This window comes from Epinephelus moara, chromosome 14, assembly GCF_006386435.1.
Source record: "Epinephelus moara isolate mb chromosome 14, YSFRI_EMoa_1.0, whole genome shotgun sequence".
NCBI lineage: Eukaryota > Metazoa > Chordata > Actinopteri > Perciformes > Serranidae > Epinephelus > Epinephelus moara.
In genome coordinates this window covers 14,327,244-14,345,491 of record NC_065519.1, presented here as the reverse complement: position 1 = coordinate 14,345,491, position 18,248 = coordinate 14,327,244, and the positions used below count along the sequence as shown (strand labels likewise).

The 18,248-nt window shown below is 40.5% G+C and overlaps 1 protein-coding gene across 1 annotated transcript; it reads right to left on the bottom strand.

The window, feature by feature from the left end:
* Positions 1-596: 596 nt before the first annotated feature.
* Positions 597-12,316, bottom strand: LOC126400874 (thrombospondin-type laminin G domain and EAR repeat-containing protein-like). Its single transcript, XM_050061863.1, has 13 exons — positions 11,984-12,316; positions 9,446-9,669; positions 8,520-8,881; positions 8,033-8,123; positions 7,782-7,938; positions 7,540-7,668; positions 7,381-7,451; positions 5,919-6,077; positions 5,574-5,775; positions 5,242-5,474; positions 2,549-2,727; positions 2,315-2,416; positions 597-2,148 (listed from the first exon to the last, which is right to left on the bottom strand). Exons 1-13 carry the CDS (start codon positions 12,066-12,068, stop codon positions 1,995-1,997), a joined length of 2,148 nt encoding a protein of 715 aa, XP_049917820.1. The 5' UTR covers positions 12,069-12,316; the 3' UTR covers positions 597-1,994.
* Positions 12,317-18,248: the final 5,932 nt, after the last annotated feature.

Here is an 18,248-nt window from a genome sequence, read left to right as displayed (position 1 = left end):
CTGGCTGAAAATGGAGCGGTGCATTGTGGTACTTGTAGTGTCACACTTAGCTAACGAACATACTCACAATGAATATAACTGATTATATTTTCATAACTTCGCCAATACGCATGAACATCTTAATTCCAGCAATTTGATGTCACTTTATGATACAGCCATAACATTTATGATTATATCTACATTTTCTTTTCAGAGCAGCCATAAAAACTACATTTCCGGCAAGTCTTTTCTTGAAGTTATGGGGATTGTAGTCTTTTATAACAAACGTGTTTTATTAGTGTTTAAAGCACGGAGATGTATAGTGGTTGGAAGTTATGTGCCCAGGGCCATGTGTATAAGTTTGCATACCAGTCAAAGACCTCACCAGAATTTTAATTAGCCACAAAATGACTTGGAATGAAAACTTGTGTACTTTTGATCCTGCAGGGTATGTTCGCCACCTTAGAAATATGTTTGCCACCCTTGTTGCCGCCCCACAAGCTCTAAATGAACATAGCTGAGGTTTAGCCAACTCATAAACAACTCATGCATTGCATATAAACATATAAAGTATGGTTTATTGTAATTTCAATAATTTACTGTCACTTGTTATGTATAATCCATGCAGTCAGAGGCAACGAGTAACAATCAGTCCATTGTTTATGAGAACACACATTCCAGTAACTGAACAAAATGTTAAATATCATGAACATCTTACGGAGACTGTCTAGAGTTATAATAATTTCTGTCAAACAATGCAAACAAGTATCTATATATTACCATAAAAATATTGTGCTTGTGATAGTTGTGTTGAAATGAGGTACAGGTCCAGAGTGTAGGTTTGTTTCAACATCTGGGGGGAGACACATTTGAAATGGGGAAACTTTAAGCAGCACACACTTAATTTCAGGCATTCTGGTGAATGCTGATGCATCAATTTGTGCATTTTCTGCATCAACTTATTTTGTAAATGTCTTTAATTTTGTTAAAACAAAGGTATTCTGCTACGTTCATGCTTATATTATAATATTATATAATATTATACCAAATTATCCTAGCCACAACCTTTAGGACTTCAGGGCATTTGTGAAAAAAAGTCTCTGGAATTTTCTTTTTACTTTACTTTTTTTCTCATTTTCTTCAGTTATTTATTTAGTCATCTGCACCAGTTTTTCAAAACCTTAGGATAATCTAGGATGTTATTATTGTGAAGAAATGCTACATCGTTTTATCATATATCAATTTAATCTAATAATTCTTGCAGAAAGCTGTCATATTGAAAGATAATTACTCCAAGAAATACCAAAATCATTCTTCAAAAGCCACCATGTGCAATTTCTGTTGAATGTAAAATCCTCTGCAGGCTATTAAACAGACAATTTTTTGGAAACAATATTAAGGTCATGACCTTAATGGTTCCTACAGTCCTGACTGTATGTAAATTGAGGCACAGTATTGTAAAGGCACATTTACTTCAAGATATACTATGCAGGATTTTCCAAAGAAACAGTGTATAGACTCACATATGAAATGGGGTTTGGGGTCCACCCCCAAGGAATTTTGAGCATCAAACCCTAAATTTCCTGCATTCTCAGTGTGGCTATTACTTTTACTTTCGCTGGCAAGCATAGTACACCTATAGATCGGCTCATGAGTTGTGAGAATGTACTTTGAGTTGAGTTAAGTTCCCTGAACTTGAGAAAACAAGTTCAACAAGCTTAAGATATTAAATTAAATAAATAAATGAGTTAAGGTTTTTGGCTGCAACTTTACTGTTTGAATCAAAACACTAAGCAAGAGTGAACCTGGGTTGGCTTTTCCTTTCACTTCTGCTGGCGAACATGTTGCACAACCAACAATCCTGCATAGTATACCTTTAAACTCACTCACACATTTCAAATAGTATTGCAAAGATTTTCTCACACAGGAGCACACAGACACTTACATAAAATGACAACATGTACACACACATGAATACAGTACACAAAGCTACATGCACACTCTCTTTTTTTGGCCTAGTAGGTTTTCAGCTTGAACACTTTGGAGAGAGGTGCTTTGGCACTAGAATAGATCAGATACGATTCTCCTTTAGAGCTGAAAAACTCCCAGTCACTGCACCCAATGGTTGGGAGCCAATGAACAGGAACAAATCCTTCATATCCCTGCCACCTGAAAACACACAGAGGAGAGGAATCAAATGAAATATGTATTTGCACCTGCTTAACAAAAGCTGTACACCCCCATAAATCTACATTACAACGTTAGAGAGTAAGAGGAAAGTCAGTATGGTTGAATTATTTTACACTGGGAGGGGTGTTGCTGACACGTTGAGTACCTGTAGAGAATGCTGTTGAGAGAGTAGGACTCTCCGTTAAAGGAGTTAGCGACAACCAGAAAATATTCCTCCCCGAGGGTGAAGAACTCCCAGTCCACCGCACTGGAGAGACAGAAAGGTATGTGGCGATGAGGAGAGGTTGAAATGGCAACAAACACATTACACAGGAAGTGTTCTGACAGTCTGTCTTCATGTACATGCACCTGGTGTACTGGAGTGTTTTCACATCTGTACCTGTAGGTGACAATATCCTGGAAGCGGACGAACAGCCGTCCAATCATGTCCAGCTCGTAGATAGTGGAGTTGATGGCGTATCGACTCGGTCCGTTACCATGGAGTCTGTGTCCATTGGCAACGACGAGGAAGACTCTGCTTCCAATCTGAAACATTTCCCAGTCTGTGGCGCAGAATGTCTAGATTGACAATGAGATAAAAAACAAACCAGTGTTTTTACTTGAGTTAAAGATCTGAGTTCTTCTTTGACTGTTGTTTGGAGACAGAAAAGCGAAAAGAGAGATCGCTAAGAAAGTAACACATGTTAACAAATGCCAAAACTGTATATTTTCACTCATTTCTGGATGATTTTACATGATTAATTTCCACCTGCCCCAAGGTGTTCTTCCTCATATCCAGCTGTGGAGTTCCCCTAAATCATCCCCTTATGTGACTATCAATGTGTCAACACTCTCCTCAAATGTGGCTAGATTCAAATATACGATTCACTATCAGTTACATGTCAAAGCACTGCTATCTCTCGAGCAAATCGAGGCAAACCGCACGCTCTATTTCTGGCCTTGTCTTAAATGCACGGACACGCCCGTTCCTTGCTCCCCATCTCTCTCTTTCATTACCCTTTTATCTCTCCCCGTGTTCCCTTCCTTCTGTGTGTACAGACAAGATGGTTTTTCATACTCAAAGATACAGATCTCATCAGAGGAAATCAAAGCACAGCTGGAGAGGAGATGAATGGCGTGGAAAATCATGCAGCAAAATGCTACCTAAAAGTGCTATTAAGCCTAATTTACATCCACGCTCAAACACCTTCCAAATTTGCCCAGTATTGTGGTGTAGTATCACACAGATATTCCTCAGTGTGCAGGACTTAGAAGCATCTATTTGTAGGAATGGCATATAACATATAACTAGTTTTTCATTAGTGTATAATCACCTGAAAAGAAGGGTTGTTGTGTTTTTGTTACTTAAGAATGAGCCGTTTATATCCATATACAGAGCAGGCCCTCTCCATGAATGTATAAAGAGATCAAGATACAGCGTTGGAGGTGGGGCCCCTGTCAGTATTATGGAAGCTGCTCAGTGGGGCATGAAGCCAAAAAAGTTCAACTTTGAGGGTGTTAAGTTACTCAGATCTTCCGCATCACTACAGACTTTCGCAAGCCAAGCAGCTAACTTCTGGTTTAGCCATCAGCTAACTTGAATGGGAGTAATCATATGGCTCTCCTAGTCTTACGAAATGTTTGGACTGAATCCCAAATGTTTCAAATCCCTAATAGTGAAACAAGTCATTTCTTGAGGGGTTGTGACACTCAAAAAATGCATCGTGTGATTTACACATCTATTTACATTTCTGGGGCCTGTGTCATCATGTGACAGACCTGGAAGTTGTAAATCCACTGTTTGGCCAATACAAGAATTGGCTTCAAAGCCCAGCGCACTTCTTGGGGTCCAGCAAGGCTATTTAGACCTCGTCACCTATTGACGTTTGGTCACAGACCTTCCACGTGCAGATACAACATGAAAGGTACCCTGGGTGTGTTGGTTTTTGACAATCTGGGACACCATGTTAAGTTATGCCTGTTACATGCCCTGTCTTCTTTCAAAATACACTTCTGTTTTTAAAGGAAATTAAACATTTACAGCAGTCTTACGCACTCTGAAGGTTGCCACCTTAACTTTCACTCTTGTCCCGTTCGTTTCCCCCTGACGCCACCAAGCGCTGTTAAACTATAACGACGAACATCCACATATCATGCCAACATTAAAGGACAGCTTTTTTCATCAGTGTCTGACACCGCAGGTCTCTGCCCAAGTCATGGATTTTCGACGACTTCGGAGTGAGAACGGGTTGGGGACACAGTCTTTGGCATCATGGAAGCTACAAGGTATGACACATGCACAATGTAGACATGAAGACATAAAGTTATAGTGCTCTTTGGGTGCATTTCTTTTCGCTTTTTTGGGTGCCCTCAGCCTCACAGAACTTTTTGGGTACACTCCAATAGATGGCTGCTGATAAACCATAGAACATTTATTGACATAGAAAGCATTTGTTTTAGGCTTTTATTAATGATCTTTTTCAAATTCTCAGAATTGTAATTCTCACCCACGTCTTAATTTTGTGTATAAAATATATTTCGACTCAAGGCCAAATCTGGACGCCTCAGTGAATGAAATCAATCATCCCAATGATCTATGAAAGCGTGCCAGCTATTAAGCCTTTAGCAGCTGCAGACCAGATTTCATTGTGCACATGGTGTACTCCAGTGATGTGACGTGATATGATGCCATGACTTCTCCTCTTTTAACCTCCTTGGGGGCTGCAAATTCACAATTCCTAGGATAGCAAAGGAATGGCCCGCCTTACTCTGCCTCTGATCGGCTTAATCTGACTTACCCTAACCCTAGCCAGTCTTAATCATTTTGGCTAAGCCTAACCAATGAAGACAATGAGTACTAGCCAATCATAGGGACAGTAGGGCAGGACATTCCTTTACTATCCTAGGAATCAACACTGGCTTTAGTTAAGATAATTCACATCTTTGCATTGGCCACTGTAGTTCTCCTACAAGCTTGGCAAACAGGAGAAGTTTCAGTTCTGCAGCCTCACCACTAGATGCCATTAAATCCTACACACTAGACCTTGAAGGCCAATTCTGCATTTCTTTTGCTGTTTCGTGTTCACCACTCACCTTAATTGTCTGAAACACCTGGAAGCTTCCACTGACCCAAACGTAGATGACTGAGTCTACAGAGGTGGTCACTCCATCAAAGGCATTTGCGACCACCAGGAAATGGTACGGTCCGACTGTGAAGAACTCCCAGTCGTAGGCCCCTGAGGTCAGCAGCATCTGGTGAACCTCAAAAGACTTTGTTAACTTGTTCCATTTGTATATCACACTGTTGATAGTGTGGTTATTATCACCTGAAAGACAAACCAGTAGTGTAGTTTGATACTTTGTGAAGGTCATATCAGGATTTCTGGAAGTTAAAAGAAGTAATTTGATGGAAATTTAGATTTTACCTTGTCTGTGATTGGCCACAGCAAGATAGGTTTGCCGATTGATGTTAAAGGCCTCCCAGTCCCGGGCACAGAGGGTCTGCAGAGTCTGGAACCGCACAAACCGTTTCCTTCTTTTGCTCCACTTATAAATCACAGATATGTCAGTCTCTGAGTGTTTACGCTTGTCTGTCCCCCCTCCAGAGTTAGACACCACCAGAAATGTCTAGATCAGAGTTAAGAGAGAACAGGAATATCCAGATTAGAGTAACAAAATCCTGGGAATATCAGCTCTCTACACTACTTTGACCAGGTGGATGCAAGTGCTTGATTTATATTACATAACCCATCTCTTCCTTTTTGTCATACCTTCTTGCCCATGCTGAAGTGTCTCCAAGCCAAAGCTTCATATGTGCTGATATTCTGGTAGAGCTGGAAACCTGTGCGACCCCACAGATATACAGCGGAGCCAGAGGCTGACCGATGAGCCATAGCAGCCATCAGACCCATGCCAGGTACCTGGAACACCTAAAGATTGGATTAAAAAAAAAAGATGAAAAAAGTATTCTGAACATTTTGTACAGCCTTAAAGGTTGAATCAGCTGTTCTGGAGAAAGACTGATATTCCGCACAAAGTTCAGTACAGATTTACAGTCCCTCTCACTCCCACTGCCCTTCTCTTTATACATCCATGGCCTTTTCCCTGTCCTGTACACAAGCATGAATGCCCCCTGTCGCTGACTGGCTGGAATAGAGTTGTGTGGCTTGGTCAGAGCCATCAACATGTTCTTATCCCAAGTCATCAAATACTGCCGCTTTCAGGTGTCTCAGGTGTGTGTGATGTGTCTTCATGAGACACATCCTATAATTTCTGTATGTGACACACAACTGTCTCCTGGGTGAAACTCATAACGTGGCTAAAGTTGTCAAATGGTCACAATTAGGATTAGGCGATAAAACCACTTGGTTAGGTTTTGACAAAACATCATGTTTTGGGTCAATCTATGTACATAACGTGATGTAAATCTGTCACGTGGCTTTTGGTTTCACACAGGACACAAACAGCAGTGTCCTGGGTGAAAGTCTGCATTTGTTTGACCTATCCATCTGCCCTCCTGCCTGCGCTGCACAGACTTTCTCACTCTATATATTATATCAGTTGCTCTGAGCATCAGATATTGCAACAGATGGGTTTACATTGGAGTTAGCTGAAAGCCCAGAACATCTCATGGATGCTAAAGGGTGCCTTTGGTGTCAGTATCACACGCTGAGGGGCATGACAAAGTGTTGGTATTTGACAACCTGGGAGTGGAGCCACTTTGTTTCCCATTTACAGAGCAGAGCTATGTATGAACAATGGATTTTTTAAAGCGCACTCAGAATGGACAGCTAGTGGACCGTGAGGAACTATTCACTGAATTTGACAAAAACTGTATTGAATTAGAATCGCTGACGAAACACAAGTTCTGTCTAGAACCTTGATTCACAGCCTTTTTAAAAATCATTTCAAAATTAGAGAAAAGTCTGGAAAATAAACATAATTTTCGTTCGGCAAGTTCGGCAATTCACTTTGAGTGGTCGGAGAAGATGCTACTCAAATGTGAGTCCATTTACCATCCATGTTGTTGTATTTATCTTGTGACCCCATAGATCTATCTCGTGACCCCTTGTGGGATCCCTGACACCCTGGTTCTGAAAACCTGGTCCTGAAAAAAACACAAAACTCCCCTAAAGAATTTTTTTCTCTTCTCTCTAGCCCTTGGTTTTCTAACGAGTCCTAGTATAGGCACAACATATATATATTTTTTTTTTTTACAAAATGGAAGGATACCTCTACATCATGTGTCTCTGAGCTGGTAGTGAGGACTTGATGCTCCACCACATAGTCCAGTCGTTTATGATCTGAGCAGATGCAGAGATGAGAATTATGTACATTTTCAGCTGAGTCAAAACACGCTCATGAGCTGATGGTTGGATTTTGGATTCTCACCCTCTAACACAGTGATCCACACTGTACCGTCGCAGAGGTAGAGGCCTTTCCTGTGCGGATTGAACCACATCTGGCCCTGTTGCAACTCTGAGCACGACTGCTCCAGCCCCACTGACACCCGCTCTGTTTCTGATCAAAACACAGAGACAAGCAGATCATCAAAGAGGCAAAGAAACATGAAAACATGTCATGTCTTTCATCATATTGTATCATATGTCTTGTAGAATCCGTCTTGAAGTTACCATAGGAAGTCACATGGTCGCCGTCCTCCCTTCCTGTGACAGATAAGTCTGAGAGAAGTGGTGGTACTGACAGAGCTGCTAGCTGGGGGTCTGAGGAGGGGCAGACATGATGGGTAGCATCTGAACCTGGCACCAAAACCAGCTGTCGCAACAGACCCTGCACATGAGGCAGCAGATATGAAGGAAAAATGTATTAATTGTGTATTTTAGCAGCTTATTTCTCATGAAAGTTAGTAATGAGGAAATCTTACTGAATACAAGCCTTTCCATCTCCCCCGACTGCCAATGTGGAATCTCGATCCCTCAATGTTGAGGTCTGAGGGTAAAGGCCTGGAGGGAATTCTGTTTGCCATAGAGAAACATAATTATTTCTAATAGCTGAGCTAAGTTGTTTTCCTTCTATAAATGATCTTAAAGTCACTGTAATTAAAAAAGTCTTCTCATTCTTGTGTTTGTAGACAGGACTAGTATCATATAGGCACCGTATGGGAGCTGATATTCCTCCCTTCTGTGTGCCAGAGGGAGTTTCCACTAAAAAACATCTATCACACACTGTCAGGCCACTGTGATATGGCTGCGGGGTGTGAGCAGATTTGGAGCACTGCCATTGTATTGTGGTGAAGGATCTACTATCCCTCAAGGGAATTCAGAGGCAACAGGAAGAGAGGATGGTGGGAGGCAGACAGTGCACCCACCCCGTGAACAGAGAACAGAGCGAAGCAAGAAAAAAACACTTACATTTCCTGGGGTGAGCTGCAGTCCACTGTGAGCTTCACACGATGACTGGCAACAACTAAAACCAGAGTGTGCCACTGGTTGTCAGCCAGCCGAGCGCCTCGAAACCCCCAATGCTCTACGACCCCTCCGTGACTTTTCAAAAAGAAATGCAGACGTTTTCTCGAGAGCCTCATTCCCAGGATGACCCGTCCACGTTCGTCAGTACTCTGGACTCGCCTCTCCTTCCCCCTCTCTTCATGTTGCTCTTCTTCTTTATTCCTTTCCAAAATGTCCCCTTTAATGATCTCCTCTTCCTCCTTCTGCCCCGCTCCTCTTTTATCTGCATTTTTTGGCTCCATCAAGGAAAAGATGTATTCATTTCTCTGAAAGGCAAACAGGAAATACACTCAGACGCTGCTTTGGCAGGGTTGACAAGTAACAAAGCACATTCACAGAAATGAAATATAAGTATGTTTTCTTGTCCTTGTCCACAGAGATCGCCATGTTGCACCGCTGGACAAACCAAACACTGGCTCTAGATAGGGCCTTTCGTACTTTCATGTTTGCCACGACAGTTGGCAGCCCCTTTGCATTGAGCAGCATCGAAAAAAGTGAACGTCAACTATTCAGTGTTTTACTGAATATAACCACCCAGTTGTTTGTTTTGGAGAGGAAGAGACCTCTGTGGAAAATCCAGCTCAAAGTAAAAAACCTCCTGAGCAATAAACACTGAAGGAATTCTAACTGGGAGAAGTTTAAGATGGTTGCAATCTGCAATCTTCACCACTAGATGCCACCAAATCCCCCTAAATCCTACACACTGGACCTTTAAGTACCATTTTGAATGCAGCACTTTTATTCATAAGGAGTATTTTCTCATTGTGTTATGGGTATTTTCACTTAAATAAAGAATGTAAGTTCTTCTTCCACCACTCATGGATGCTCACCTTGGATGCAATGCGACCGACTTTCAGTGTCACAACGATGGAGAATTCTGTGGGCAAAAGTTCGCAGTTCGCCAGCAGCTGGGAGGAGAGAAAGCTCATGGAGGTATGAGGGCTTGATAACTGCACACCCCTCACGCCTCCAGCCTGCTTCATGTGTACCCCTGGGACGAGTTTGGAGGTGTCCCTCTCCAGGACAAAAGACAGAAGATCCAGAGGGAGCAAATCTGCAGACAGTAACAAAATAAAGAGGTCAGGAAGGTTGTTTTACTGCTTCAGTCTTTTTATGCAGAATTTTCTATACTATTAACCAGTTGGTCCTAAGCTCGGGGTCCAAACTCCCTGAAGAGGTTGCAAAATGAATCTGAGGGACTCTGAAATAATAATGGGATAACAAATAATCAAAATTATTATCTGCTTCCCAAATTATGATTTTTCAGACGTTTCCACAGGATTCCATTAATGATTCAAATTAAACAACTGGAGAGGAGAAAAGCAGTGGTGAAATGTTAGTATGTGCATTTACTCAAGTATTGCACTTAAGTTCAATTTTGATGTACTTGCACTTTGAGTATTTTCTTTTCATATTTTCACTCTATTACATTTTAGTGGGATGTATTACTTTTATTCCACTACTATTATTAAATAGCTTTAGTTACTTGTCACTTAAAAATTGAATATTAAGATTTTTGCTGATAAAACATATGACAAATTTGAAAAATATGATGCTGTGTTATAAATTACCCAACACTGTATACAAGTAGGGCTGGAACGACTGGTGGATTGACAGAAAATAACTTGCCGACTATTTTGATTATTTTTCATACAAAAATGCTGAACATTTTGTGGTTCCAGCTCTTGAAACTTTACAGTTTGCTGTTACGACGTTTGGTCATGGACTTTCCACATCCAGATATGACGTGAAAGGTACCCTGGGTGTGTTGGTTGTTGATGTTCTGAGATGCCGTGTCAAGTTCTGCCTGTTACATGCATTGTCTTCTTTCAAAGTACACTTCCGTTTTCACAGGTTATTCAACGTTTACATACAGTCTCTTTCAAAATAAAAGCACTATGTCAGTACAACACCACAAATTGACCTCAACAACAAAAGCATGTGGTTGGGTTTAGGAAAAAAGAACAGGGTTTGGCTTTATAATCTTATGAGACGCAAACACTGCTCTCCCAGGTGACGGTCGGTCTTTGTCAGACCTTTCCACCACTACTCTGACCCTCCCTACTCAAACTTTGTCACCTTAACTTTCTTTTTGTGTCTTGCCCCGTTTCCTCCTGACATCGCCGAGCACCATTTAACTATAACGGTGAACGGCAGCGTATAATGCCAACATTAAAGGACAGCTTTTTCGTCACTGTCTGATGCCGCAAGTCACTGCCCAAGCACTGGATTTTGACAACTTCTGAGTGAGACCGGGTTGGGGATACGGTCTTTGGCACCATGAAAGCTATAGGGTATGACACTGCAAGTCAATGCCTAATGCCCAGATTTCAAAGCCCTCGAAGTGAGACCAGGTTGGTCCTCTGCCACAAAATTTCTGAGGAAGTCTTATGCACCAATATGTGCCTTTTCTCCATCAATTTATGATATAAATGTCTTTAATTTTGTCAAAATAAAAGTCCTCTGCTACTAACATGCTCTAAATAATGAGGGGGAGGTGTCCCCTGTGCCCCCCCTGAAATCTACGCCAATGAACATTAGCTGCAAAAGTTAAAAATGAGCTCCACCCAAAAACACGAGTAAAATGCTACTTACACATAGTAATCTAAAGACATAACAAAGCTATAGTTGTAAAACAGTCACAGGAGATGGAGTATGTTTACTTTTAATACTTTAAGTACATTTTCCTGATTATAATTAACACTGTCAATACGGGACTTTTACAAAGTAGTAGTAAAGGAACCTCTTTCACCTCCGCTCATTAGTTAATATACTCCATATGAGGCAAAGGGTCACAAGCACGCACACAGTAGCTTTGTTTTATGAGGACACATGTTAAACAGGTTTGGAACACCCGCTATAAACTAATAAATCAATTAATGTCACAGCACACCAGAGTCCTGACCCCCCCAGTGTGTGAGAAATAGCCCTGGGTGGCGGCAGAGCTATAGGAACTTTTAGGAGGGGTAGTTATTAAGAAAGGCGTTCTTTGAAAAGCGGGAATAATAGAAGAGAATTGCCCTGAATTGATGAGACATCAAATAAACATGCACCCTGCTCGTCCTGATATTCTGATGTGTACAGAATTGTTGTGGAATCCCAACAGATGTCTGTACTTGTTTGTGGAAGTTAATTTAAGTTAATATTGCACGCAATACTGCAGACACAAACACTCCCACTGTACTGTAAGCAGACGCAGACAGTTGGAATTAGCCAAAAGAATTTTAGCTGGAGGGGTTTCCCAGGTTTTCAGGTGAAACCCTAAACCATCCGCTGAATAATCATTAACTGAACATCAGATGTGGTGAAGTGAGCTGAGGTAATGGAGAGTAAAGCTGAGGTAAAACGGAATAAAAGTGGTGCCTTACTTGTGCAGCGTCTCCATGTGTCTGCAGTGGTGTCGATGACCCTTAACCCCAGGAGAAGGAAGTGCACGAATATGAGCGATGTCATCACAGAAAGCCTGTTTGGTTCAGTTACCAGCTGGTGCGAATGTCTCCATTTTAAAGATATCTCTCTATGTATTGCTCCTTTTGTCTCTATCAGAGGTGACAACACACACCAGGAGACTGTGCGTTCTTCATATTGATCCAAGGGAGCATTCTCAGAGAAGCACGTCTAGCCAACAAACTTTTTAAAACCATCAAAGGCTGCTCTGGCTACCTAACATTCACAGATGGAGAGTCCCAGAGCATCTGTGCTTCAAGAGTCCATTCATCTGTGCGGAGAATCCTGCACCTGCAGCTCCTTTTAAACACCACAGCCATGCAAATCACTAACCAGCCTGTCATTCATCCTCCCTCTGATGACACAGACCTGCCAGAGGGGTGAGCTGCTCCACTGTGTGTGTGCATGCTCACATACAACACACACACTGGCTGACTGGCAGACAAGCGGAGTATTTTAATGTGGTATAGAACGTTTCTATCAAAAGACTTATTCCTACAGACATTTGCTACATTAAAGAAGCCCTAGAAAAGAAAATGTAATTAAAAGGAAACCTAAAAAACAACAACAGAACACATGTGACCTTTGGTCCACTGATGGATGGATGGATGGATATGAGCTGCAGTTTATTACCTGACAAACTGAGGCATGTGCATGAACCCAGCTGTGATATTAAAGTCTCAAAACAGGATGTTTTCCTAAAAGAGTTGCAAATATTACTCGTTGAAAGTGTAATGAAGTCTCAGGGCAGTGAAATTAAGCAACTCAGTGTACCGACTGTGGTCTGGAGTCCCAGACTGCATGATCATAAAACATGGAACATGCAAACCATCAAGGGTGGAGGTTTGCATATGAATGCTAAGGACATGACCCTGCCATTATTTTTAGAAGGACAGAATTGTCCCAATCATTTGAGCAAACCTGTTTACAGATTATTCTCATTCTAACACTTCTTTGCAAGAAGATACAGGACAAATCACATTGTGTATCGATTCAGTAGGGGATAGTGCATATTATTTTTCAATTCTGGCCTCATCAGAAGTGTTTTCAGGAAGTTTAGGTATTGAGGCTTCGATGAAGAGCAGTGCAGAGTCCCTTAAACTTTGTCTCATCCAGACATGTCTGTCAGATGGTCTAGAAGGAAACAAAACCAGCAGAGCTATAATGTAATACAGCAGCAGGCTCTACTCCTGACACATTTCGACTTCATTCTCATTACATTAGGACTTTATTCTCATAATGTTTCCACTTTATTTCCGCTTCAACTTTATTTTTGACCTCTCAGAGAACAGTGAGATATGTTCTGAATGTGCATCAACTTTTGAAAGTGAGCAGAAATCTTGCTGAAATACATATGACCTTTAAATTTTAGTCATTTTAAAATGAATTAAAATGAATTCATGAGGGAAAAATGGGGAGTGCTGCACTGGGTTAAGGCCCTGTGTGGTTAGTTGTTAAAGAATCAGGTGCTCTTCAAGGATGCCACTTAAGGATAAAAAAGGACTGGCTGGTAAAACACTCCGATGAAGACTCTCTAGTTGAAACACTTTGGTTATCTCTGTATTAATAAAAAAATTTCAGCTCCAGTCAAAGTGCCTTGGATGCATTTTTGTACTGCCTGCCTGCACTGTACTGAGCTGGCCAGTCGTTTTGTATCTTTAAAATGAACTCATGTATCAAATATTTGAAAGCTATACAAAATTCTTGAGAGCCTTACTCCATTTCATTCTATTATATTTTGTCACCTGTCACCTGAATTTTGTGATTTCCTTTACATAAACAAACACATTTCTACCATAAACTGGTGCATAAAGTTCCCCAGAATGCAGGAAATAAAGTGTTTGACACTCAAAATGTCTTAGGGAAGGACCCCAAGACCCCACACCTAATATGTGTCCCTATCAATGATGAAATTACACCCTTGCAAACCATAGACGATCTTAAAATTGATCTGAAACATCCACATTTATATGATAACCTATCACAGAATAGGTTGTAGCTTCACACTCCCTTAACTAGAACAAATGTCATTCTCTTACAGTGCTCCTTATCCATGGAATAATCTGCAAAAGACCTTAAACTTGGACACTCTGCCACCTTTATGGCTGTTTAAATGCGTTATTTCTGATCTTGCTTGATGCTTTTAGCTATACATCTACACTTTAGTATGTTCGTCATCCTGTCTTTCTACTTTTAGTGATCATTTATTGCGATTGCTGTTTGTTGTTTTGTGTGATTTCATTGATACGTATGATGGTTCTTTGTTTGCGTAGTGATTGTTTTAATGTCTTTGTTCATGCTTGGCATCATTGAAAATGAGGGTCTCCCTCAGTTGATTTCCAGAGTCTTCCACTTCATTTGCCTCTTTTAATGCCATATTGTATATATTGTATATATATGTGTGTGTGTGTGTGTATCAGTGTGCCATGAGAAATGTCTTGTGGAAATCAAAAGGCAGTGTAAATCAACTTAACCATCTCTCTTCAGCACTCTTTTTTGTACAGGCAGTTTCCCATGGCTGCGGTCTTATTGACTGGTCTTGACATATCATTCTGACTCCTTTTTGCCTCAGACCGATACGAGACAAATAGACATGCAGTCGAGACCTCCTAAAAGATGTCTTGAGACTGATCTTGAGTACTGCAACAGTGGAGCATGGGTCACATAAAATGTGCAAATACTTTTCTGGCATAATTTAACCTGGTTGAATTGGGTCAATCACAGGAAATTTGACTTGTAAATATTTCCTTTTGATGATCCATGGCTTCCCAACAACAACTACACAGTCTGTTCGACCCTGGTTTGTTGAGCTCTCGTGTAAAAAACCAGCCTGTTTTGAAAGACGTCAGCATCTCAGCCTGTGTCAGATCTCTCTGAATCCTCTATTCCACCGACCGGCACATTTACAAGGCAAATGCACTTTGTCTCTCTTCTTCTCTTCCACATTAAGAGCATATACTGCACACTCAGATCAGGATGCGAGATATCTCTTTCCTCTATCCATTGATTAATCTTTCTTCCTTCCAGGCACGGCATGTGTACGAGTTTCAGTGTTTGGATGCAGAAAAGTGAATGACTGTCCACTCGTGCTCACGCTTTTCCTTATTCCTGGTTTGAGTCATCATCTGCTGCTGTTGGTCTTATCGCTGCTGCAGCTGTGTTGAATGCGACCATTCAGTCAGTGAGTGAGATGAGATCTGAGGCTGTAAATCAATCAGTGTCAGCTGATAAAGGACGATCTGGAAATGAATACGCTGTATGAGATAATGATCAGACTAAATATATCGACATGTCTTTATTTAGCCTGCCTCATGAAGATTAGTGATCCGTTGTCTCTGAGGGAAGTCTGGATACGTTTATGTTTCAGGGCCACTGTGGAAATGTTATTTTAACTTTTGTTTTTTCCCTAGCCATGCTGTAATTTTCCACAGAACTCTTCTTGCTCTTTGTAGTTTCTTGTGTCTCTGCATTTCAGATATTTTTAATATATATTTGCACAAATGTGTGATGTTTGAGGTTGATTTATCATAGACTGAAACCAAACCAGACAGACGTGACACCATCATAGTTCACTGGCACCACCTAGCTGTCTATGTCCTTCAAGACACACGTGGCGTTTCCATCTGCAGCACTACATTTTTAGCAGACAGGGCCTCAGTGGGAACTCAAACCCTGTCTTGCAAAGTGACAGTATACATGTACAGTATACCAGGCAGCAGTGAGGTCAAATGGTTGACCCGTACGTCACATGACCAAATGTCACAGGTTCAGCTGTGCCTTCACACATGTACAGGAGTCTCTATCTGCAAGATTTGCAAAGGTGTCGTAGTAATAAACAAGACAGAGAGACAGGCATTGCAAGCTGGATCAGGCTATAAACTCTGTGGCACTGATGGGTGCTGCTCTTTTTACCATCCTTTCTTAAAAAATTTATAAAATCAATTGTCTTCTTTGTGCAGCACTTTGCATCCAGCACTTTGATTGGCTGTTAAAAGACTACAGGAAACAGTGATGTCACTGCTAAAATAAGATGACAAATTACTCTCTCTGTTGCAGCTACACATTTGACATAAAACTGAATCGGAAAGCGGAATCAATGTTTTTAGAGGACAGACAATTTTTCAATTTTTCCTCTAGTCTGGGTCTTCTAACTGTTCCAGAGTCCAGGTTAAAGACAAAGGGAGATCAAGCCTTTTCAGCTCTTGCTCCTCCGCTTTGGAACAGCCTCGCACTGAGCATCAGATCAGCTGACTCTGTTCACGTCTTTAAATCTCATCTGAAACCTTACTTTTACAGATTGGCCTTCCCGGATGCTTGATAGACTTACTGTGTGTATGGGAGTGTGTGTATTTGCAGCCATGTGTATATGTATCCTTACAGGTATATATGTGTTTGAGTGTATACTGTATGTTGGTGAAAGCATATGTATATGCTTATGTTTTATTACTATTTTCTTCTGCTTGGAAAGCACTCTACAAATAAAGTTATTATTACCATTGTTAATCAGAACCAAAAATACTACTCGGTTAAACTTATTTTTAAAATCATTTTTTAATGCAGCTGCTTTCACCTAATGTAAATGCTGTTGCAATATCAGGCAGGTTTCCTCGAGAATTTTATTTTTAATCAATCTTTAACTTTTATTTAGTGAGGTCTTGTAGGATAATGTGCAATGTTCATAATACAGTGTAAAAAGCCAATGCAGAACCCCAATTTGCCAATTTCAATGGTATTTAAAACACAATTTGGTTACTAGAAAACTTCAAATGGCTCTTAAAATATATGGAATAACTGATAAAAGAGAAAAATATCGTCTTCTTTTTGTTTTTAAGGCATTGCTTGGGTCACTTCATTTTATAAAATCAAATCCATCATTCATCACACGCGCTCACAGGAATTGTTATCCCTTGAAACTCCTCAGATTAGTTCAAAGCTTGGTAAATTAGCTTTTTGTTTCTTCACACCGAACAGATGGAACAAATTACAAGAGGTATTTAAATAAGACAGGTATGTATTGTTAGATTGTTTCAAGTGTGTGCTTGATGATATGGTTGTTCTACAGTGTTGCTGCTTTGGTTAGTTGACATGATTTTCTACATTTTACTGTTTTATTGTTGCTGTTGTTAGCCTATGTATCTGTCCTTTACGGCAGACTCTATTCTAGTTAAATAACTTTTTTGTCTTTTTACTGTCGTTTATAATCGTTGATAGACATTGCTGCAACTTATTTTTATGGTCTTTTTTTCATCACTTTATTGCACTTACTGTTGTAGACTTGTACCCTTCTGGCCCACTCAATGTGAACTCAGGGCATTGCTGTAAAAGGGCTTCATGCTCAGTCAGTTTTCCCTGAATAAAAAATGGTTTGATGAATAACTTTTTTGGACAATGTTCAAACTTATAAATTAAATTGTGCTCAATTTTGACTGTTTTCTTCACTGTAGACGAGTCAACTGGTAAGGAAACTAGTTCTTGAATACAAAATGATGCACACAACAGCAAATCTGAGTACCAAACTATATTTATTGTATACAGTAGTAAAAGACCACAAATAATGTACAAATCAGTAGAGAAACAAATAACATGACAAGACGTGGGCCCCGTTCTTCATACATTTACATGGCTTAGCTCGAATGTTAGCCAGCTCAAAAGATCCTTGCCCGGCTAACTCGGTTCTTCAAGTGCAAGTGGAAGGCTGTGTTGAAAACTGTGCTCTTATTTTGTGAAATAGGAAAGCTAAAACCGGATCGCTACTTGTGACTTGGCTTGTGCAGAGGCACGTCCTCAAGAGCAATCAGATCTAGCGTGACTGATTTTTCTTTAATGCTTGTTGATGAATGACTGTGGGAAGGATGAGAGTTGGGGATCCTTAAATAAAGTTTATTTTTAGATTGATTTGAGCCAGAGAGGACAGTATTAATTCAAACAGCAAAAGCAGTACAGTGAAGCTCTTTCAAACACTTGTGATAAATATTCAATTAAAACTGTTAAGCTGTTGGGATTAACTTTTAAGTAGAACACATACAAATATTGAGCTGAACATGTCGTTAACTAATTACCGTTTAAAATGAACCTTTCTAATGTGGCTGGGCAAACTACACTTAAGCTTATGGAAACATTTTAAAGATTACTTGCAACTGGAGCTTGTGTTGCATCATTGTAAATACGGTATAATGCAAGAATTAA